Source organism: Melanerpes formicivorus, unplaced genomic scaffold, assembly GCF_026170545.1.
Source record: "Melanerpes formicivorus ecotype bairdi unplaced genomic scaffold, bMelFor1.0.p_v2 SCAF_101, whole genome shotgun sequence".
Taxonomy (NCBI): domain Eukaryota; kingdom Metazoa; phylum Chordata; class Aves; order Piciformes; family Picidae; genus Melanerpes; species Melanerpes formicivorus.
This window is the reverse complement of record NW_027142453.1, coordinates 468,048-492,526: the sequence shown is the minus strand read 5'-3', so window position 1 is coordinate 492,526 and position 24,479 is coordinate 468,048. Positions and strand designations below refer to the sequence as shown.

Sequence of the window (24,479 nt, the reverse complement as noted above, 5' to 3'; positions counted from 1 at the left end):
ACCAACCTCTGCCAGTCTACAACCCCCCTTCAGGTAGTAGTGGAGAACAATGTGGTCACCCCTGAGCCTCCTCTTCTCCAGGCTAAACAATCCCAGCTCCCTCAGCCTCTCCTCATAGGGCTGTGCTCAAGGCCTCTCCCCAGCCTCATTGCCCTTCTCTGGACACGTTCAAGTGTCTCGATGTCCTTCATAAACTGAGGGGCCCAGAACTGGACACAGGACTCAAGGTGTGGCCTAACCAATGCAGAGTCCAGGGGCACAATGACCTCCCTGCTCCTGCTGGCCACACTATTCCTAATGCAGGTCAGGATGCTGTTGGCACTCTTGGCCCCCTGGGCACACTGCTAGCTCATGTTTAGGTAGCTGTCAATCAGCACCCCCAGGTCCCAGTTAGTTCTTGTGCACATCTTGGAGCTGCTGCCTGTGTCCTTCAGTTCATAAAATGAAACCCCATGCTGTCCTTCAGCTGTCAGGTAAGAAAGAAAAGCCACTTCTGCTGCAGATATTTTTTAGGAGATGCATTCTAGAATAGATGTTTTTCCCCTTGGTAGCAAGGGTTAATCATTGAGGGCAACAGGTATAGGCAGACTTAGGTATGTGATATGCTCCTCTGTTTTGCAAGGTGCTATAAATGTTGGCTTAGGGTAATCTGATACCAGGGCAGGACAGGCTAACTTAATGAAGGAAAATAGACAGCAATGTAAAAGAACTGGAAATTCAAGTCTGGCTGACTAATACCAGCCTGCTCCAGAGGCCTTTGAGTGTTCATATTGCTGACAGCTGACAGCAAATGAGAGGCAAACAGCAACATTACCTAATCTGCTCTGTATTCATGCAGATTCTTTAAAGGCACTGGAAAGGTAAGACCCTTTGCATTTCTCAAGCTGACTGGGCTGCTGAATGCAGCCTTTAACCTAGCACATTGAAAACAGGAAAGAAGAATCAGACTGAGAATTGAAGTCTGTGCCTTCTTGTGTTTGGGAAAGGGAAGGCTTCAGCAAGCTCTGTGTGGATTAGCTCGTGCCCCTTTCCAGCTGGTGCCCATCAGTTGGATTCGGGGGTTTTGAAGCTGTTCAAATACTCAAACCAGAGAAGAGTTACTTCTGTGGCTACAGCAGGCAGCAGTTTGGAACTTCAATATTTTGCTGGTTGTGCTTGACAGTCCAGTGGAAACAGTTTAAAAAGACATCAAGTGCAGAAGGAAAGCCACAAAATAACTCAGTGCTGCGGGAGGCGTAATGGGGATTTGTACTGAGCTTGGTCCTGCAGCACCTTCTGCAGAATGCTGAGAGTATCCTGTGGGAGTTTAACTCTCTGAGCTACAATTACTGACACTTGGGTGGAAAAATTTCCCTGGAATAAGAAACTCTTGACTTGAACCTGATCTTTGTTGGCCTTTCCTCCCTTCCCCCTCCCCGTTTCCCCCCCTGTGATGTATATATTTTGAGTGCATTTATATTCCAGTTGTTATAAAAATAGTCTGCATCTTTGGCCAGCAGATTTTTCTTTGGTGTGCTTAACTTTTATGGGCAGGTGACTTAAAAATAGTGACTGTGTTAATAAATTGTGGGCAAAGTGGTTTTTAGGGAATGGTTGACAAGGCTTATTTCAGCATTGAATACAAGCCGGCTGCTGCTAATCTGTGAAGTCTGGCACCTAGCCAAAGCAATTATATTGAGTTTCCCCTGCTCTTTCTTCTTCTCACTGCCACTGCTTCATTCTCTTGGGTGTATGTGTTAATGAAAAGAGCAAAGCCTCTCTGGGTCAAGCAGTTCTTCCCCCTGGCACCCAGTCTTGAAGCTCAGCTCTTCAGTTGTCTCTGTACTGAGACCCCATTCCCTTTCAAATCAGTAAGATTAGACTTAACTGCATCTCTCTTGTCAGATCATGGTATTGATAGAATCACAGAATCAGTAAGGTTGGAAAAGACCTCAGAGATCATCAAGTTCAACCTGTCACCCAACACCTCATGACGACTAAACCATGGCACCAAGTGCCACGTCCAACCCCTCTCGAACACCTCCAGGGATGGTGACTCCACCACCTCCCTGGGCAGCACATTCCAATGCTAACAACTCTTTCTGTGAAGAGTTTTCTCCTCAGCTTGAGCCTAAACCTCCCCTGGCACAGCTTGAGACTCTTGTTCTGGTGCTGGTTGCCTGGGAGAAGAGACCAAGCCCCACCTGGCTACTACCTCCCTTCAGGTAGTTGTAGAGAGCAAGAAGGTCTCCCCTGAGCCTCCTCCTCTCCAGGCTAAGCAACCCCAGCTCCCTCAGCCTCTCCTCATAGGGCTTGTGCTTGAGGCCTCTACCCAGCCTGGTTGCCCTTCTCTGGACACATAATAAAATGCAAACTCCATCATTTAACAAAAGGAAATCCCAATATTTGGGGCTTGGGAGATTTTTAAGTTTTTACTCCTCCAAAGGGGCTATGAAATGCCAGAAACTGCTTGAGGGTGCCTTTTACAGTGTTTATTCTGTGTCACTGGACTGATTCATTTGGTTGACATAAATTTCTGAACCAGATTTGGGATATTATCACTTGACATTTTTCTTGCTATCTTGCTATCAGATGGGCAGAGTCCAGTATGATGGCAGTTAACAAATCCAAGTGCCGTGTGCTACACTTTGGCCACAACAACCCCATGCAGAGCTACAGGCTGGGGTCAGAGTGTCTGGAGAGCAGCCAAACAGAAAGGGACCTGGGGATAGTCTAAACATGAGCCAGCAGTGTGCCCAGGTGGCCAAGAGGGCCAATGACATCCTGGTCTGCATTAGGAATAGTGTGGCCAGCAGGAGCAGGGAAGTCATTGTGCCCCTGGACTCTGCATTGCTTAGGCCACACCTTGAGTCCTGTGTCCAGTTCTGGGTCCCTCAGTTTAAGAAGGACATTGAGACACTTGAACCTGTCCAGAGAAGGGCTGGGGAGAGGCCTTGAGCACAAGTCCTATGAGGAGAGGCTGAGGGAGCTGGGATTGCTTAGCCTGGAGAAGAGGAGGCTCAGGGGAGACCTCATTGCTGTCTACAACTACCTGAAAGGTGGTTGTAGCTGGGAAGGGGTTGGTCTCTTCTCCCAGGCAACCAGCACCAGAACAAGAGGACACAGTCTCAAGCTGTGCCAGTGAAAGTTTAGGCTTGAGGTGAGGAGAAAGTTCTTCACAGAAAGAGTCATTCATCATTGGAATGTGCTGCCCAGGGAGGTGGTGGAGTCCCCATCCCTGGGGGTGTTCAAGAGGGGATTGGACGTGGCACTTGGTGCCATCGTTTAGTAGTCATGAGGTCTGTGGTGATAGGTTGGACTCTATGATCTTTGAGGTCTCTTCCAACCTTGATGATACTGTGATGGGTTTTTTAAACCAACTTTAGGAGTTTTTTGTGCAATGTGAAAAAAGATACATTCAGTACTCATGGTGTTTACTCATGCTGGTAATTTTATTACCTTAGGACAACAAATACAACCAATCCTGCCTTTGCAAATTTACTATTGGGGAAAACAGTTTATGCTAACTGCTGCAGGAGAGGATGTAATGAGAGGCTTTTTCTTAGCCTTTCTCTCCATAATTAGAGTAACTTGCTTCCTGATGAGCTAGGCTATGTGGACACTTGCAATGTCCTATCAGAACTGTAGTCAATTTATTCCATTTTGGAGTGCTTAAAACATTACCTTTTTCTGGTGGAGAATATGTAAGGGCCAGGAGTGAGCAGTTGCAAGGGTAAAACAAATGTACCAAACTCCTGCCTGTATCACATCACAGTATCACTAAGGTTGGAAGAGACCTCAAAGATCATCGAGTCCAACCTGTCACCACAGACCTCATGACTAGACCACGGCACCAAGTGCCACGTCCAGTCCCCTCTTGAACACCTCCAGGGATGGTGACTCCACCACCTCCCTGGGCAGCCTATTCCAATGATGAATCACTCTCTCAGTGAAGAACTGTAAACATGTGTGCCTTCCATCTGCTTTTCTGGAGGGGTTTGCCTTGTGTTATGACAAGTCTTTTCCATTCTGTTTGAGGACCTTATGTGATGAGGCTGATTTGGTCTAATTACATTGAGCTGTTTGTAAAACATTTCAGAGTTTTTCCTAAGCTTTGGACTTCTCTCATGTCTGCAGCAGGAAGTTTGAGCAAATGCACCTAGGCTGATGCATTTTAAATGGCTTTCCCTTTATGCTTTCAAAACTAGTTGCTTCCTGAGTTAATTGAATGTCTCCTTTTTCTTCTTTTATCAACTGGGAAATAAGAACACATGACTTTTTCCCCCCCTTCTCTTTACCAGGACTGCTGATTTAACTACAGGCACAGAAAAAAAGGACAGACCAAGTTAGTGATTACCGAGAGTTGTGGACCAGCCAACTATGGATTAGAATGGATTAGAAATGGATTAAAATAAACCAGGTTGGAAGAGACCTTCAAGATCATCGTGTCCAACCTATCAACTAATCCAACCCACCTAATCAACTAAAGCATGGCACCAAGCACCCCATCAAGTCTCCTCCTGAACACCTCCAGTGATGGTGACTCCACCACCTCCCCAGGCAGCCCATTCCAATGGGCAATCACTCTCTCTGCATAGAACTTCCTCCTAACCTCCAGCCTAAACCTGCCCTGGCACAGCCTGATACTGTGTCCTCTTGTTCTGGAGATTGGAGATTGGACGTGGCACTTGGTGCCATGGTCTAGTCATGGGGTCTGTGTTGATAGGTTGGACTCGATGATCCTCGAGGTCTCTTCCAACCTTAGTTATACTGTGATACTGTGCTGGCTGCCTGGGAGAAGAGACCAACCTCTGCCTGTCTACAACCTCCCTTCAGGTAGTTGTAGAGAGCAATAAGGTCACCCCTGAGTCTCCTCTTGTCCACACTTAGCAACCCCAGCTCCCTCAGCCTCTCCTCATAGGGCTTGTGTTCCAAGCCCCTCCCCAGCCTTGTTGCCCTTCTCTGGACTCGTTCCAGCAAGTCAACCTCCTTCCTAAACTGAGAGGCCCAGAACCGGACACAGGACTCGAGGTGTGGCCTAACCAGTGCAGTGTACAGGGGCAGAATGACCTCCCTGCTCCTGCTGGCCACACTGTTCCTGATGCAGGCCAGGATGCCATTGGCCCTCCTGGCTGCCTGGGCACACTGCAGGCTCATGTTCATCCTACCATCGACCAGTACCCCCAGGTCCCTCTGTGCCTGGCTGCTCTCCAGCCACTCTGCCCCCGGCCTGTAGCACTGCATGGGGTTGTTGTGGCCAATGTGCAGGACCCGGCACTTGGATGTGTTCAGTCTCCTGCCCTTGGACTCTGCCCATCTGTCCAGCCTGTCGAGGTCCCCCTGCAGAGCCTCTCTACCCTCCAGCAGATCAACTCCTGCCCCCAGCTTGGTGTCTTCAGCAAATTTACTGATGATGGACTCAATGCCCTCATCCAGATCATCAATAAAGATGTTAAAGAGCACAGGGCCCAGCACTGATCCTTGGGGCACACCACTGGTGCCTGGCTGCCAGCTGGATGTGGCACCATTTACCACAAGCAATTCATATCAAGCTAAATACACTTCCAGCAGTACTGAGGTGGTAATGAGTAGAAATGGGTGGAGGTAACTGAACAGGAAGCAGAGAAGGAGCACTTCTGCACATCCCCTGCTTGTACAGGGATATGGGAGGTTTGGGGCTTTTTGCTTCTTTGGTAGCCAAACCAGCCTTTGTAAACAGCAAAAGTGGAAACTGAAGTCAGTAGAAGGGCACACATTTCCTGTGTTTATTTTGGTGTATGTGCACGTACAGAAACAGGAGGATAAAGCAGGTTTATGTAACTGCAGCTGCTAGCTGCATGCATGCATCTGTGTAGGCATGCAGAGTGGCTGTTAGGCAGTGAAGCAGCATCACGTGGCTCGTATTTAAGTGTGGTTGAAGCAATGCAGTTTGTTTGTGAGCTGAGGCTTCAGTAACCCAAATTCAATCAGAAAAGTTCCAAAGCCCTGTGGCTAGCCAAGGCTGCTAGGTCACATAGCTATTTCTGAATACCTACCCTCACTGTTTTAGGTGTCTGATGTGCTAAAATTGCAGTCTGGGCAGCTGCCAAGTGGTATTTGAATCCATCTAGCAGTTTTAATTGAGGGAAGAAGTGGCAGAGAGCAAAGAAGTTCCAGTGCCTGATAGAGTTTGAAGAGGAAGGCAGGCTGGAGTTGTGATGTCCCAGCTCCCTAACCTCTTCTTCTTACACCACACACCTAACTTATGGAGACACAACGTGTAGTTATTTTCTTCTCAGGGGAATGGAGATGTGGGGGAGGAGGATTTAGACCTTTGCTTCCCCCTGCAGTGCTCTTTCTCCCTTGCTTTAGGGAAAGTTGCAGCTAACTTTTCCTGTTGAATTTGCTCTGCTATGCAGGAGCAAACACTTTTTGGAGAGATGACTAAAACCCTGCATGGCCTCTCCTGATCAGATTAGGGAGGTTTACTCTTTATCTTAGCTGATGTTCAAATTTGAGTCCATCATCAGTAAATTTGCAGACTACACCAAGCTGGGGGCAGGAGTTGATCTGCTGGAGGGTAGAGAGGCTCTGCAGGGGGACCTCGACAGGCTGGACAGATGGGCAGAGTCCAAGGGCAGGAGACTGAACACATCCAAGTGCCAGGTTCTGCACATTGGCCACAACAACCCCATGCAGTGCTACAGGCTGGGGTCAGAGTGGCTGGAGAGCAGCCAGGTAGAGAGGAAAATGGGGGTACTGGTTGATGGTAGGCTGAACATGAGCCAGCAGTGTGCCCAGGCAGTCAAGAGGGCCAATGGCATCCTGGCCTGCATCAGGAACAGTGTGGCCAGCAGGAGCAGGGAGGTCATTCTGCCCCTGTACACTGCACTGGTTAGGCCACACCTCGAGTCCTGTGTCCAGTTCTGGGCCCCTCAGTTTAGGAAGGAGGTTGACTTGCTGGAACGTGTCCAGAGAAGGGCAACGCAGTTGGTGAGGGGTTTGGAACACAAGCCCTATGAGGAAAGACTGAGGGAGCTGGGATTGCTTAGCCTGGAGAAGAGGAGACTCAGGGGTGACCTTATTGCTGTCTACAACTACCTGAAGGGAGGTTGTAGACAGGCGGATGATGGTCTCTTCTCCCAGGCAGCCAGTACCAGAACAAGAGGACACAGTCTCAGGCTGCACCAGGGGAGGTTCAGGTTGGATGTTAGGAAGAAGTTCTACACAGAGAGAGTGATTGCCCATTGGGATAGGCTGCCTGGGGAGGTGGTAGAGTCGCTTTCACTGGAGGTTTTCAGGAGGAGACTTGCTGGGGTGCTTGGTGCCATGGGTTAGTTGTTTGGGTGGGTTGGATTGGTTGATGGGTTGGACGCGATGATCTTGAAGGTCTCTTCCAACCTGATTTGGTTTATTCTAAATAAATGATTTATTCTTCTTAATTCAGAGCTCAAGAGCCTTAGTATTAGAGCTGGGGAGAGTGTTCCTCACCTCAGTGTCTTTCAGCTTGCTGTTTACAGCTGGCTGTTTGGTGGCAGTCTGATCTTTTGTTGTTGGGGCAGAAATGAGTTCTTTACAGTGCTCTGCACCCTACCCTGATTTGGGGCTGCCTTTATGTGTTGAGTATGCTGACGGGAGAGGATACAGAGCGGGGGGAAAAAAGCCTCAACCACACTGTAAGTTTCTTCAGCTTTCCCAGCAGTGCTTTGCTGAGTTTACTGGCTCGGTGTAAAACAGCTGTGTTACATAAATGCACTAAATGAAAGGGACTTAAAAATTATCAGGGAGCATGGGGGATCAGAAGAGGAATGTTTTCCGGGATGGAGGAGTCTGTAAACAGTGCTGGGGCAGTTTCTGTTAATAGTCTGGGAAGGAACCTTGCCTCATTAAATGGTCAGGCTGAAAGAGTTGCTGTCAGGAGAAAAAAAAAGAAGGGAAGAAAATATGAACATGTAGAGGTTTTGGTGACAGCACACAGGGGCTTGTTGCTTGTGTTTGTGCTTTCTGTGCTCTTTGAAGAGACCAATTTATCTGAGGTTTAAGGAAGGAGGGGTTCGTTTATACTCTCCTGTGTTGATGGAACTGTGTGTCAATTCCTTTCAAAGAAAATGAAAAGCTTGCTTCTGTTTCATAGATGAATACTTTGTCCTCCTTGCTGTGTATGTTCTGAGAGCCTGTGGTGAGAGAAGCTAGTTTGCAGCTTGGCTGTGAAACGGGAATTTATTGATACTGATGATGGAATGGAACGGAATGGAATAGAATAGAATAGAATAGAATAGAATAGAATAGAATAGAATAGAATAGAATAGAATAGAATAGAATAGAATAGACCAGGTTGGAAGAGACCTTCAAAATCATCATGTCCAACCTATTATCCAACACCACCTAATCAACTAACCCATGCAACCAAACACCCCATCAAGTCTCCTCCATCACCTCCCGTGATGGTGACTCCACCACCTCCCCAGGCAGCCCATTCCAATGGCCAATCACTCTCTCTGTGTAGAACTTCCTCTTAATCTCCAGCCTAAACTTCCCCTGGTGCAGCCTGAGACTGTGTCCTCTTGTTCTGGTGCTGGCTGCCTGGGAGAAGAGACCAACCTCTGCCTGTCTACAACCTCCCTTAAGGTAGTTGTAGAGAGCAATAAGGTCACCCCTGAGCCTCCTCTTCTCCAGGCTAAGCAACCCCAGCTCCCTCAGTCTCTCCTCATAGGGCTTGTGTTCCAAGCCCCTCACCAACTTTGTTGCCCTTCTCTGGACATGAAACAAGATCTCTTTGTTCTTCATGAAAGCTCAGCAAAGGTCATTCTGTTGACTTCTATTACAATGGCTATTTTTTTTGCATCATTTGTCAAGGCAATGTGGATGCCAAAGTTCTTCACCAAGAGAGTCATTCGTCATTGGAATGTGCTGCCCAGGGAGGTGGTGGAGTCACCATCCCTGGAGGTGTTCAAGAGGAGATTGGACGTGGCACTTGGAGCCATGGTCTAGTCATGAAGTCTGTGGTGACAGGTTGGACTCGATGATCTTTGAGGTCTCTTCCAACCTTGGTGATATTGTGATACTGTGATACTGTGATTTCAGGCAGGTCCTTAAATTCTTTCTTTCCTTTGTTGGTGGTACCCCCCTTACTATGTTGTTTTCCTATCTCCTTTAAGTTATGTGAGGAGTTGAAATACTAAGCCTTCAGAAAGGTTTTGTGCCAAGTAACATGCATTAACTTCCTGGCCTGCATTAGGAATAGTGTGGCCAGCAGGAGCAGGGAAGTCATTGTGCCCCTGGACTCTGCATTGGTTAGGCCACACCTTCAGTCCTGTCTCCAGTTCTGAGCCCCTCAGACTCTTGAATGTGTCCAGAGAAGGGCAACGAGACTGGGGAGAGGCCTTGAGCACAGCACTGTGAGGAGAGGCTGAGGGAGCTGGGGTTGTTTAGCCTGGAGCAGAGGAGGCTAAGCAAGAAATAAGCTTCTCCAGGCTATGCAACCCCAGCTCCCTCAACCTCTCATCATAGGGCTTGTGCTCGAGGCCTCTCACCAGCCTAGTTGCCCTTCTCTGGACACGTTCAACTGTCTCAAGTGTCCTTCTTCAACTGAGGGGCCCAGAACTCCCTTTCTGCTAGGACTGTTTGTATGTAGCCAAGCTTATTGTGCATGTGCATGCAGCTTATGCATTTCACGCTGTTTGCACATAACTGATTTGCTACTCCCAGATGTATGTAAAATCAGGCAGGGAGATAAGTGACGTGATGTAGCAAAAACAATAGTCATGCTTGTGTTTGCCTATAGACAGCAGGATCCTGTGGTACTTGGAATAATGAAAGCACAGTATGAAGAAAATCAATGTGGAGGGAAATAGAGAGGGTTGAGTTTTATGCTGGCTTTTGTGAAAAGCTGCTCTTGTGTTCTGTCTGCCAGAGAAAGTGATAGGAGGTAAGGGAAAGTGCTTCTGCATAATTTTGCCATGCTGTTGTTGCCCAATAGATCATGTGCTTTTGCTGCATACTGGTAAAGAAGTACTTAAAAATTGCCTGTAAGTAACACTGAAGTGCCTAACTTCTGTAAGGTTAGATATATCTTTAGATGTGTCTGTGGGTTAGGAACAGGCTGGAGGGCTGCGACCAGGGAGTGGTGGTGAATGGTGCCACATGCAGCTGGAGGCCAGTCACCAGTGGTGTCCCCCGGGGATCAGTGCTGGGCCCCATCCTGTTTAATATCTTCATTGATGATCTGGATGAGGGGATTGAGTCAGTCATCAGCAAATTTGCAGATGACACCAAATTGGGAGCAGATGTTGATCTGTTAGAGGGTAGAAAGGCACTGCAGAGGGACCTTGACAGGCTGGACAGATGGGCAGAGTCCAACATGATGTCATTTAACGAGTCCAAGTGCCAGGTGCTGCACTTTGGCCACAACAACCCCATGCAGCTACAGGCTGGGGTCAGAGTGGCTGGAGAGCAGCCAGGCAGAAAGGGACCTGAGGGTACTGATTGACAGCCACCTGAATATGAGCCAGCAGAGTGCCCTGGCCTGCATCAAGAATAGCATGGCCAGCAGGAGCAGGGAAGTCATTCTGCCACTGTACTCAGCACTGGTTAAGAAGGACATTGAGACACTTGAACGTGTCCAGAGAAGGGCAACAAGGCTGGGGAGAGGCCTTGAGCACAAGCCCTGTGAGGAGAGGCTGAGGGAGCTGGGATTGTTTAGCCTGGAGAAGAGGAGGCTCAGGGGTGACCTCACTGCCCTTTACAACTACCTGAAAGGTGGTTGTAGCCAGGAAGGGGTTGGTCTCTTCTCCCAGGCAACCAGCACCAGAACAAGAGGACACAGTCTCAAGCTGTGCCAGGGGAAATTTAGGATGGAGGTGAGGAGAAAGTTCATCACAGAGAGAGTTGTTCCCCATTGGAATGTGCTGCCCAGGGAGGTGGTGGAGTCACCATCCCTGGAGGTGTTCAAGAGGAGATTGGAGGTGGCACTTGGTGCCATGGTCTAGTCATGAGGTCTGTGGTGACAGGTTGGATTCGATGATCCTCAAGGTCTCTTCCAACCTTGGCAATACTGTGGTACTGTGGAGTATGGAGAAAGCCTTGTTAGCTATTCAAGTCATGCAGTCATGGTTCCCAAAGCACATCCTTCACTGTTCCTACATGTAGCTCTCATTAATACAAATAGTTAGGGCTGTGGCTACTCTTATGAGCCCTTTAATAGCTAATTAAAGCACTGTTTGGAAGTTGGGGAGGTTCTCCTGTTTGCATAATCTTGAGTTTCCTGATTTCTTAGAAGGATCTAGTGACTTGAATGCTTGACTGCTCTGCTGTCACCACTGAGGAATTTGGGAATACCACAATCTATATGGGAAAAACAGCTGCTACATTTCCTAGAGTGAGGGAGTGTGAGCCTGTGACATGATCCTCCCTAATTAAATTGCTTGGCACTGGGGAGAGGAAGATGCCCTTCATTTTTTAAAAGCTTAGCCTGCTGCAAAAACAAGGCAAATGTGCACCTCCTGTGTGAAGGCAGAAGTTAATCCTTTCCAATGGCACTGAGTTTGCCTCGAGGCTTTCCTGTGGGCTCTCAGTCTAGAGGGGTACAATGCTAGACCCCTACCCCTTGTTGTTCTGACATGGCAGCTCTTAGGCAGTGGGAAGAATTCTGATCAAGACATTATCATAGTATCATAGTATCAGTCAGGGTTGGAAGGGACCACAAGGATCAGCTAGTTCCAACCCCCCTGCCATGGGCAGGGACACCCCACACTAGATCAGGCTGGACAGAGCCTCATCCAGCCTGGGCTTAAACACCTCCAGGGACGGGGCCTCAACCACCTCCCTGGACAACCCATTCCAGGGCTTCACCACTCTCATGGGGAAGAACTTCCTCCTCACCTCCGGCCTGAATCTCCCCACCTCCAGCTTCATTCCATTCCCCCTAGTCCTAGCACTGTCTGAGATCCTGAGAAGTCCCTCCCCAGCCTTCCTGTAGGCCCCCTTCAGATACTGGAAGGCCACAATTAGGTCACCTTGGAGCCTTCTCTTCTCCAGACTGAACAGCCCCAACTCCTTCAGTCTGTCCTCATAGGAGAGGTGCTCCAGCCCTCTGATCATTCTTGTGGCCCTTCTCTGGACACCTTCCAGCACCTCCACATCCCTCTTGTAATAGGGGCTCCAGAACTGGAGGCAGTACTCCAGGTGGGGTCTCAGCAGAGCTGAGCAGAGGGGGAGAATCCCCTCCCTTGACCTGCTGGCCACACTTCTCCTGATGCAGCCCAGGATCTGATTGGCTTTGCAGGCTGCAAGTGCACATTGAGAGCTCCTGTTGAGCTTCTTGTCCACCAGCACCCCCAAGTCTCTCTCCTCAGGGCTGCTTTCCAGCCAGTCCCTGCCCAGCCTGGATTTGTGCCTGGGATTGCCTCGACCCAAATTCAGGACCCTGCCCTTGGTCTTGTTGAACCTGATGAAGTTGGCTTGTGCCCACCTCTCCAGCCTGTCAAGGTCCCTCTGGATGGCCTCCCTTCTTTCCAGCATGTCTGCTGCACCACACAGCTTGGTGTCATCAGCAAACTTGCTGAGGGTGCACTCAATGCCACTGTCCATGGCACCCACAAAGATGTTGAACAAGACATTGGGGACTACACATTTCTCTTCCTGACTTTAGACACCTGATTTTGTTGTGGGTTTTTTTTTTCCTGTGTTGGACACCTTAGTTGTACAGAGGTACTGCAAAGGTACAAAGGTGCTGGAAGGTGTCCAGAGAAGGGCCACGAGGATGATCAGATGGCTGGAGCACCTCTCCTGTGAGGACAGACTGAAGGAGTTGGGGCTGTTCAGTCTGGAAAAGAGAAGGCTCTGAGGTGACCTCATTGTGGCCTTCCAGTATCTGAAGGGGGCCTACAGGAAGGCTGGGGAAGGACTTCTCAGGATCTCAGGTAGTGATAGTACTAGGGGGAATGGAATGAAGCTGGAGGTGGGGAGATTCAGGCTGGAGGTGAGGAGGAAGTTCTTCCGCATGAGAGTGGTGAAGCCCTGGAATGGGTTGTCCATGGAGGTGGTTGAGGCCCCATCCCTGGAGGTGTTTAAGACGAGGCTGGCTGAGGCTCTGGTCAGCCTGATCTAGTGTGGGGTGTCCCTCCCCATGTCAGGGGGGTTGGAACTGGATGATCCTTGTGGTCCCTTCCAACCCTGACTGATACTATGATACTATTTTGTGCTCACATTTTCCCTCAGACCTGCTACAGCACACCTAGCTGAAAGCTTCTGTTCACCGTACTTACCCGTGTCACTGGTGAGTAAATGGAAGTCGTGGGATCAGCAGACATGCATCCCCCCAGTGAAGCTCTTTACATTCTGTAGTTTGGGAGGTATTTTTTTTTTAATGGTGATTATTATTATTATTTTCTTCTTTGCTATTGTGCTCTGCAGTTTTTTTGCCTGCTCTCATTTGCCGTGACGCGGTCGGTGCCGTTTCCTTCCGGCTGCTTGCGCGCCCGTGGTGAGAGATAAGGATACGTTTACAGTGCGCTTTTAACAAGAAGCTGGAGAGCAGCTTCGGGGAGGAGCTCAGCAGGGGCGGGGGAGAGACTCTCTGGATTGCACCAGGAATTTATTTGCTGGTTTCACCTGTTTGACACTGTGGGAGTCAAGACCTCCAGGGTATTTTTCTTGCGAAGTAACCATGTTGCTAGCTTGAGACTGTGTGCGAAGAGGAAAGGTGATATGCTTGAGGTATCCTACGGCTGAGCAGGTCAGCCTGGGGTTTGTATTTTGACTCTGATTATACCTTGAAGATGAGGTTTGCTAATGAGTGTGAAAGCTGTGCATATGTGTCCAGTGAAAAGGTGGACTTTCTTTTGGTTAACTTTTGCTATCTTCTGTTGTAACTACTTCTTAGTCTTAGGCTTCAATGTGAAACACTTGACCGATACTCCCGTTCGCTGATGCAGCTCTATTATTCAGGGCATGAAAATGTGTGTGTGTTGTGATCAGAGGGCTGGAGCACCTCTCATATGAGGACAGACTGAAGGAGCTGGGGCTGTTCAGTCTGGAGAAGAGAAGGCTCCCAGGTGACCTCATTGTGGCCTTCCAGTATCTGAATGGGGCCTACAGGAAGGCTGGGGAGGGACTTCTCAGGGTATCAGGTAGTGATAGGACTAGGGGGAATGGAATGAAGCTGGAGGTGGGGAGATTCAGGCTGGAGGTGAGGAAGAAGTTCTTCCCCATGAGAGTGGTGAAGCCCTGGAATGGGTTGTCCAGGGAGGTGGTTGAGGCCTCGTCCCTGGAGGTGTTTAAGCCCAGGCTGGCTGAGGCTGTGGCCAGCCTGCTCTAGTGTGGGGTGTCCCTGCCCATGGCAGGGGGGTTGGAACTGGATGATCCTTGTGGTTCTTTCCAACCCTGACTGATACTACTACTATTAATTGGCAAAAGTAGTAACTCAGAAGGCACAAAGGTGTTTGGCTTCCTCAAAGTTAGTTATTGAAGGTCTCTTCCAACCTGGTCTATTCTATTCTATTCTATTCTATTCTATTCTATTCTATTCTATTCTATGCTATTCTATGCTATGCTATGCTATGCTATGCTATGCTATTCTATGCTATTCTATGCTATTCTATTATACTCTGTTCTTCTATTCTATTCTATTCTATAATTCTATTCTATGCTATTCTATGCTATTCTATGCTATTATATTCTATTCTTCTATTCTATTCTATTCTATTCTATTCTATTCTATTCTATTCTATTCTATTCTATTCTATTCTATTCTATTCTATTCTATTCTATTCTATTCCATTCCATTCCATTCCATTCCATTCCATTCCATTCCATTCCATTCCATTCCATTCCATTCTCTTGCTCAGAGAAAGCTTTATTGTGGCTGCTGCCATTTCACACGACTAAAGCATTCGTTTCTTAAGTAGAACTTCTTTGTTTTATTCCCTCCACAGCAACAAAGGTCAGCAAGGTGAGGACAGCAGCTCAGGGAAGGATTTCCCCGTTCCTCTTTGGGAAGAGAAGAACTCGGGAGCGCCGATGATCTGAGCCGCAGAGGCGCTGACACTCGATTCGCTTTGTGGCCCTGCCTTCCTGCCCGGCTGGACCCCGGTGACGCTCTGCTCGTTCACATCTGAGAGATTTTCCCTCATATGCGGAGCTGAGACCTGGGAATGAGTTACTATGGCAGCAGTTGTGCAACAGAATGAACTTGTGTTTGAGTTTGCCAGCAACGTCATGGAGGATGAGCAGCAGGTATGGGCCAGCGTAAGAAGCCATCTGCCCGCAAGTTAGCGCTGGGAATGTTAAGAGTGCAGTAGGGGGAAAAAAGTGGTGTCAAACACCAAAAGAAAAAGCATTGAGGTCACTATTGTTGCAGCAGAACTTTGTGGTGTTTCAAAAGCTTCCAGTTGCTTCCTGTAGTTTGCAGGGGCAGAGTAGAAATTGGTTGAAATACTCTAACTGCTCTCTCTGCCATGCTGCAGAGACATCCTCCTCAGAAAATGCTTTGCCTGTGTCGCTCATTTATGCCAGTAGAATCCATTCATCTGTGATGATGATTTCCCTACATTTTGGTGTTTAACACTAGTTTTAACCAATGGCATCCTGGCCTGCATTAGCAACAGTGTAGCCAGCAGGAGCAGGGAAGTCATTGTGCCCCTGGACTCTGCTTTGGTTAGGCCACACCTTGAGTCCTGTGTCCAGTTCTGGGTCCCTCAGTTGAGGAAAGATGTTGAGTAGCTGGAATGTGTCCAGAGAAGGGCAACAAATGTGGGGAGGAGTTTGGAGAACAAGCCCTATGAGGAGAGGATGAGGGAGCTGGGGTTGTGTAGCCTGGAGAGGAGGAGGCTCAGGGGAGACCTCGTTGCTTTTTACAACTACCTGAAGGGTGGTTGTAGCCAAGAAGGGGTTGGTCTCTTCTCCCAGGCAACCAGCACCAGAACAAGAGGACACAGTCTCAAGCTGTGCCAGGAGAAGCTCAGGCTCGAGCTGAGGAGAAAGTTCTTTTCTGAGAGAGTTGTTCCCCATTGGAATGTGCTGCCCAGGGAGGTGGTGGAGTCACCATCCCTGGAGGTGTTCAAGAGGGGATTGGATGTGGCACTTGGTGCCATGGTCTAGTCATGAGGTCTGTGGTAATAGGTTAGACACAATGACCTTTGAGGTCTCTTCCAACCTTGGTGATACTGTGATACTGGTTGCATGGTTTAGTTGATTAGGTAGTGCTGGATGATAGGTTGGATAGGTTGCAGTGATCTCGAAGGTCTCTTCTGGTGTGGTCTGGTTCAGTCCTATTCTATTCTATTCTATTCTATTCTATTCTATTCTATTCTATTCTATTCTATTCTATTCTATTCTATTCTATTCTATTCTATTCTATTCTATTCTATTCTATTCCATTCCATTCCATTCCATTCCATTCCATTCCATTCCATCTTTCCTAGTGTGCTGGGATAAAGTTGTGAATACAGGTAGTGATCACCCTGCAGATAACTGGAAGGAGCACCTGCTCACTGCTTTCTGCAGATTGGTTTCTGTGTTGTTGTGCTGCATGCCAGCCATTCAGAAATAAGCATCAAAGAAATGGCAATTGATTTCTTTCACACTGCAGGGAAAATGCATCTTGTTTCTATCTGAGGAGGCTCTCAGTTAAGTTGTTGGTTATCTAAACCACATCCTGTGAGTCCTGAGGCATCAAGTGAAGGATTCCTGTTGTAAAAATCAGGCAGCTCCTCTATAGGTGTGGATTCATAATAGAGTTTTGTAGGTATTTACAAGAAATTAGATGTCTGGGTGTTGTGTAGAGACAGTTGTTAGACGTCTGAGAAGTGCCATGACAAGCTGTTGCTCTTTTTGTGATACTTTGAGAGATCCTTTTGGCTTTGTAATATTTTCTCTGGGGTTTCTCTATGGCCTGCCATCTGACTGGGTCACTGGCCTGTTTCTGCTGTCAGTCATGCAGTCATTTCAACAAAGTGAGTGTTGTCTGTCTAAAGTGCTAACTCAGTTTTGGGTGGAACTAGTAATGCAACTTCCTTCCCTGTATTTTTGTGGTAGCCTGGGGATTTAGATATGGGAATTGCACAAACACAGTTGAAAAAGAGCCTTATTTATTACCTCTGTTTGTTGTTCAGTGCTGCCTTTACTTGACAAGCCAATAGGAGAGGGGAGAATTGAGATGGGGAGAAGTATTTCACTGCAGTTTCTGGAAGGCATAGTGTGAGCATGTATGGTTTTGTTCAGTTTGACTATGTGTTCTGCCTCTTTCAAGTTCTTCAGAGGCTCACCTGAAAAACTTTAAAAGTACTGCAAAGCACTCAACAGGGCTCTAAAATCTCCCTAAATAGAACTTTCTCCAGCTCCAGAGCAAACTCAACTTTGGCATTTGTCTCATAGTCCAAATAAGTCTTGCTGCTGATATAGTATCATAGTATCATTCAGGGTTGGAAGGGACCACAAGGATCATCTAGTTCCAACCCCCCTGCCATGGGCAGGGACACCCCACACTAGATCAGGCTGGACAGAGCCTCATCCAGCCTGCTCTTAAACACCTCCAGGGATGGGGCCTCAACCACCTCCCTGGACAACCCATTCCAGGGCTTCACCACTCTCATGGTGAAAAACCTCCTCCTCACCTCCAGCCTGAATCTCCCCACCTCCAGCTTCATTCCATTCCCCCTAGTCCTAGCACTACCTGAGAGCCTGAGAAGTCCCTCCCCAGCCTTCCTGTAGGCCCCATTTCAGATACTGGAAGGCCACAATAAGGTCACCTGGGAGCCTTCTCTTCTCCACACTGAACAGCCCCAACTCCTTCAGTCTGTCCTTATAGGAGAGGTGCTCCAGCCCTCTGATCATCCTTGTGGCCCTTCTCTGGACACCTTCCAGCCCCTCCACATCCCTCTTGGAATAGGGGCTCCAGAACTGGACACAGTACTCCAGGTGGGGTCTCACCAGGGCTGAGTAGAGGGGGAGGATCACCTGAGGAAAGAAGGTGCCCTGTGGCATACCCTAAAGGTGATGAAATTCAAGATGCAAAAGAAAGAGAATGCACAGCAGAACATCTGTTGCTGCAAACAGTTGGATGCAAGCTCACCTTGAGTCACTGGGTTAACTTAGCTCAGGTACCAAAGAGGCAGGTAACAGTGAATCTTAAATACTCAGTTGCATAAAAGGAGTTCTGCACAGGGAGCGGTCCAGCAAGCTGGAGTGAAGTCGAGCTCAGACATCAACCCCAAAAGATTACTTATGGCTTATACCTGGTTCTTCTGCTTCTTGCAATATAGGACCTGTTGCTGCTCCTGATGTTTTTCAAATCTGGACAGATTAGTTGTATTTAGGGATAGAAAAGCACAATTTGGGTACTTGGCAAGAATGTTAGCTCTCAAAGTGAATAGGATAGGATAGGATAGGATAGGATAGGATAGGATAGGATAGGATAGGATAGGATAGGATAGGATAGGATAGGATAGGATAGGATAGGATAGACCAGGTTGGAAGAGACCTTCAAGATCATTGCGTTCAACCTATCATCCAACACCACCTAATCAACTAAACCATGGCACCAAGCACCCTATCAAGTCTCCTCCTGAACACCTCCAATGATGGTGACTCCACCACCTCCCCAAGCAGCCCATTCCCACGGCCAATCACTCTCTCTCTATAGAACTTCTTCCTAACATCCAGTCTAAACCTGGCACAGCCTGAGACTGTGTCCTCTTGTTCTGGTACTGGTTGCCTGGGAGAAGAGACCAACCTCCACCTGTCTACAACCTCCCTTAAGGTAGTTGTAGAGAGCAGTAAGGTCACCCCTGAATCTCCTCCTCTCCAGGCTAAGCAACCCCAGCTCCTGCAGTCTCTCCTCATAGGGCTTGTGTTCCAAACCCCTCCCCAGCTTTTTTGCCCTTCTCTGGACACTTTCCAGCAAGTCAACCTCCTTCCTAAACTGAGGGGCCCAGAACTGGACACAGGACTCAAGGTGTGGCCTAACCAGTGCAGTGTGCAGGGGCAGAATGACCTCCCTGCTCCTGCTGGCCACACTCTTCCTGATGCAGGCCAGGATGCCATTGGCCCTCCTGGCTGCCTGGGCACACTGCAGGCTCATGTTCAGCCTACCATCGACCAGTACCCCCAGGTCCCTCTCTGCCTGGCCGCTCAGTATTAGTCAAAAGCTCAACAAATGTTGAGCTTCCCTGCTGTACAAAAGGCAATATATTTGTACATGGATGTCATCTAACTGATTTTTGGAAAATTATATTTACGGTGCCCCCAGAATCTGGCACTGCAAGAACTTTGGGGTTTTTCTCTTTGTCAGGGCTTTGCCTGTAGCTCTGTTGTGCCAAGAGCTGTCAAGACATGGAACAGCTGCTGGGAGAGGTTCAGGGTCTAGATGGCAGCAGCTATGCTCAGTATTTTCAGGGAAGTCATAATTCATGGCTGCTTTCTCGTTGTTTTCAAATGTCTTTGCTAAACAACTGTAAATCATGAGCAGTCTGCTTGCAAATGTGAGCAATCAGCCAGTGGCAGACACCTGTGGGAGGGACTCCATCACATGGCCCTGTGTGGATGGGAAGTGCTCTGCCTTATCAGCTTTATTCTTTGTAGTTCAGAAAACAAGATTATTTTTTCCCCTTGGAGGCTTTGTTTCGTGCATTGTGCATGCATGGCAAGGAAGAAATGAGATGCAGAGAGCCTTGTAATTTTTGAGAAGGCAACAAGTGGCTTGCACTAAGGGACTGATAACCTGACTGGCCTCTGCTATTTGTCAGTGGTCCTGGTTACATAGATAGTTTGCTCTTTTTGTTGCTTCCCTTCCCCCTATTTCTCTTCTGTTTTTCTTGAGGGAGACTGCACACTTAAAACTGGTCAGGAGCTCTAAAAGGCTTTGGCTGAGTCAGTGCCACTGCCTGCAACTGTTTTTCTTTATGTTTGCATCTTTTTGTCTCAATGTCTTTTAATTTATGCCTTCATTAACTTACAGTTAGTGAAGGGATTCACTTACAGTGCATTAACTTACAGTTAATGATGATTAATCATCATAATGATTCATTAACTTACAGTTAATGTGGTATTTGACCCCAGGACACTCTTGATTTAAAAAACTGAATAAAAGTTGTCACAGAGACAGGTTCCATACTAGGAAGTTATAGAAAGGAATAGAATTAACCAGGTTGGAAAGACCTTCGAGATCATTGAGTCCAACCTATCACCCAGCACCATCTAATCAACTAAACCATGGCACTAAATGCCTCATCCAGTCTCCTCTTAAACACCTTCAGTGATGGTGATTCCACCACCTTCCTGGCCAATCACTCTTTCTGGGAAGAACTTCTTCCTAACATCCAGCCTAAACCTCTCCTGGTGCAGCTTGAGACTGTGTCCTCTTGTTCTGGTGCTGGTTGCCTGGGAGAAGAGACCAACCCCCACCTGCCTACAGCCTCCCTTCAGGTAGTTGTAGACAGCAAGGTCTCCCCTGAGCCTCCTCTTCTCCAGGCTAAGCAACCTCAGCTTCCTCAGCCTCTCAGAATCACAGAATCACAGAGGCTGGAAAAGACCTCTGAGATCATTGAGTCCAGCCTGTGACCTAACACCACCAAGTGCCACATCCAATCTTTTCTTAATCTTTTCTCTCCTTATAAGACTTGTGCTCCAAACCCCTCCCCAGCTTTGTTGCCCTTCTCTGGACACATTCCAGCAACTCAACATCTTTCCTAAACTGAGGGGCCCAGAACTGGACACAGTATTCAAAGTGTGGCCTAACCAGTGCTGAGTCCAGGGGCAGAATGACTTCCCTGCTCCTGCTGGCCACACTGTTCCTGGTACAGGCCAGAATGCAAAAGAAACCCCCTTCCTTATTTTACATTTCTACAGTCAGGATGGTGGTTTGATCTTCTGTCATTTGTTGACAGCTGGTGTGCACAATCACAGAGAGGAGGAGAAACATGTCGAACACCCAAGAATAATCTGAGAGCAGGAAGGAAGGTTATTACCTTTGGCATCTGAAAGAATGCCTTTGGCATCTGGCCTGCATTTGGAATAGTGTGGCCAGCAGGAGCAGGGAGGTCATTGTGCCCCTGTACTCTGCACTGGTTAGGCCACACCTTGAGTGGAACATCTTCAAAGATGGGCCACAAGGATGACCAGAGGGCTGGAGCACCTCTCCTATGGAGACAGACTTGAGAGAGTTGGGCATATTCAGTCTGGAGAAGAGAAGGTCTGAGGAGACCTCATTGTGGCCTTCCAGTATCTTAAGAAGGCCTACAAAAAGGTGGTGAGGGACTTTTCAGGATGTTGGGTAGTGATAGGACTAGGGGGAATGGAACAAAACTAGACATTTGTAGATTCAGACTGGATGTTAGGAAGAAGTTCTTCCCCATGAGGGTGGTGAGACTCTGGCACAGGTTGCCCAGGGAGGTGATAGAAGCCCCATCCTTGGAGGATTTTAAGGCCAGGCTCATGTGGCTCTGAGCAACCTGATGTAGTGTGAGGTGTCCCTGCCCAGGGCAGGGGGTTTGGAACTAGATGATCCTTGAGGTCCCTTCCAACCCTGACAATCCTATGATTTGTGCATTGCTTTCTTGAAAATCACTGCTGATGTTTTAATGTATGATTTTTCAAAAGGTCTGTTACACTTCACAGACCTCCTTTTCATTAGTGAGTGCAGATCCACCCTTGGATTAGAAGAAAACTGTTTTGTGATTTTGCTGAGGGGGAATTTAATTTCTCTTAATCACTACCTTCTAGCCCTTAATAGAATGCTTTTCCTGTGTGTTAGTTCTCATTACACACTAGCATCAAAGGGACCTGTAGTAAACATGGGCTCTTCTGCAGGCTGGATGAGGCTCTGACCAGCCTGATCTAGTGTGGGGTGTCCCTGCCCATGGCAGGGGGGTTGGAACTAGATGATCCTTGTGGTCCCTTCCAACCCTGACTGATACTATGATGCTATGATAAGGTCTCTTCCAACCTGGTCTATTCTATTCCTATTCTATTCTATTCTATTCTATTCTATTCTATTCTATTCTATTCTATTCTATTCTATTCTATTCTATTCTAAACATGGGCTCTTCTGCAGCTGTTAATGTGGACAGAGTTCTTCCTGTGCCTTCAAAGAGCAGAGCTACAGGAAGCTTTAGCTTTATGCTCAGTTGGGGTTTGGGCATGTTCGATGAACTCAAGAACATTACAGAAGTACTGAAGTGATGCTTTACCTCTTAACAGCCACTACATCAGCATACATTAGTAGCCTTTCAAATGGGATTATATGGAGGTTAAATGGGATTAAAGGGAGGTTGTAGACAGGCAGAGGTTGGTCTCTTCTCCCAGGCAACCAGCACCAGAACAAGAGGACACAGTCTCAGGCTACCCCAGGGGAGGTTTAGGCTGGAGGTTAGGAGGAAGTTTTACACAGAGAGAGTGATTGGCCATTGGAATGGGCTGCCTGGGGAGGTGGTGGAGTCACCATCATTGGAGGTGTTCAGGAGGAGACTTGATGGGGTGCTTGGTGCCATGGTTTAGTTGACTAGGTGGTGTTGGATGATAGGTTGGACATGATGATCTCGAAGGTCTCTTCCGGTCTGGTCTGGTCCTATTCCCTTCCATTCTGCTCCTATTCTATTCTATTCTATTCTATTCTATTCTATTCTATTCTATTCTATTCTATTCTATTCTATTCTATTCTATTCTATTCTATTCTATTCTATTCCATTCCATTCCATTCCATTCCATTCCATTCCATTCCATTCCATTCCATTCCATTCCATTCCATTCCATTCCATTCCATTCCATATGCTTGTTGGTGAAACCTTAGCCAATTGAGAGTACTGTACAAAACCTGATGATGGTCTCTGCAAAACTGCAGTTCAAATTAGATTTGTGTGCAGCTGTGTGAGTGGTTTCCCCTCTGAATGCCTGTTGCAGTTGTTCCATCTTGGCTTTCTCACAACCATACGTTGTACCTCCACAAGGTATGAGTTGGGAGCAGGTGTAACAATGGTGTCAAAATAAAGGGTCACAGGAACTTATATTTACTTTGACTGGGTTCCAAGCTGCTACTAATTTAAAGGAAACCACATTTAAAGTGTTTTACCATGTGTAAATGTTCATCTGTTGTCCTTTGGAAGCACAGCATGTCAGCTAGCTCCTTACATGGTCCAGTGCCAAGGTGAGGTAATCCCCTGCCATGGATGTTTTTCTTCCTCTAGAGGCATAGTGACTGTCAGAGTGTGTGTATGATAGCTGGTTTCTAGGTATCATCAAAACACAGTTCAGCCTTTCAGAGCAGATCACATCTGATCATACAGATCAAGCAAACTGCTGCTGAAATGCATGACAGCAACACTATTCACAGTATCACAGTATCACCAAGGGTGGGAGAGACCTCAAAGATCATCAAGTCCAACCTGTCACCACAGACCTCATGACTAGACCATGGCACCAAGTGCCACATCCAATCTCATCTTGCACACCTCCAGGGATGGTGACTCCACCACCTCCCTGGGCAGCACATTCCAATGACCAACGACTCTCTCGGTGAAGAACTTTCTCCTCACCTCCAGCCTCAACTTCCCCTGGCGCAGCTTGAGACTGTGTCCCCGTGTTCTGGTGCTGGTTGCCTGAGAGAAGAGACCAACCCCTTCCTGGCTACAAATGCCTTTCAGGTAGTTGTAGAGGGCAATGAGGTCTCCCCTGAGCCTCCTCTTCTCCAGGCTAAGCAATCCCAGCTCCCTCAGCCTCTCCTCATAGGGCTTGTGCTCCAAACCCCTCCCCAGCCTCATTGCCTTTCTCTGGAGAAGATAATGTGAAGTTTATCCTAAGCACTGGCAACTCTGTTGCTGAAGATGCTGCAGCTATTGGAGTGGTGCAGCAACAGAAGCAGGGAGGGATGCAATGCCTTGCTTCAAAGACATGGTTGGGAGGCAGCTGGCCATTTGCCTGTAGGAGACAGATACATACAGCAGAAATAGATACCCCAGTGTCTCCAAAGTTTTATAGTCAGTGGAGATGAGGAGCATGATTCATCCTATTGTAGCACAGCAGCCACATTTCCAACTGCAGAAGAGACTGGATGGGGCACTTGGTGCCATGGTTTAGTTGATTAGATAGTGTTGGATGATAGGTTGGACTTGATGATCTCAAAGGTCTCTTCCAACCTGGTTAATTCTCTCCTCTCCTCTCCTCTCCTCTCCTCTCCTCTCCTCTCCTCTCCTCTCCTCTCCTCTCCTCTCCTCTCCTCTCCTCTCCTCTCCTCTCCTCTCCTCTCCTCTCCGAACCTCTCCGAACCTCTCCTCTCCTCTCCGAACCTCTCCTCTCCTCTCCGAACCTCTCCTCTCCTCTCCTCTCCGAACCTCTCCTCTCCTCTCCTCTCCGAACCTCTCCTCTCCGAACCTCTCCTCTCCTCTCCTCTCCTCTCCTCTCCTCTCCTCTCCTCTCCTCTCCTCTCCTCTCCTCTCCTCTCCTCTCCTCTCCTCTCCTCTCCGAACCTCTCCTCTCCGAACCTCTCCTCTCCGAACCTCTCCTCTCCGAACCTCTCCTCTCCGAACCTCTCC

The 24,479-nt window shown here is 48.0% G+C and overlaps 1 protein-coding gene across 2 annotated transcripts in view; it reads left to right on the top strand.

Moving 5' to 3' along the window:
- Positions 1–24,479, top strand: part of ELF1 (E74 like ETS transcription factor 1) — a 158,364-nt gene that overhangs the window by 76,089 nt on the left and 57,796 nt on the right. For both annotated transcript variants that reach the window (XM_068166491.1, XM_068166492.1), the window contains one exon: positions 14,892–15,192. In XM_068166491.1, coding sequence (XP_068022592.1) covers positions 15,121–15,192 — 72 coding nt within the window. In that variant the 5' untranslated portion in view covers positions 14,892–15,120. The remainder of the gene's footprint in view (positions 1–14,891; positions 15,193–24,479) is intronic.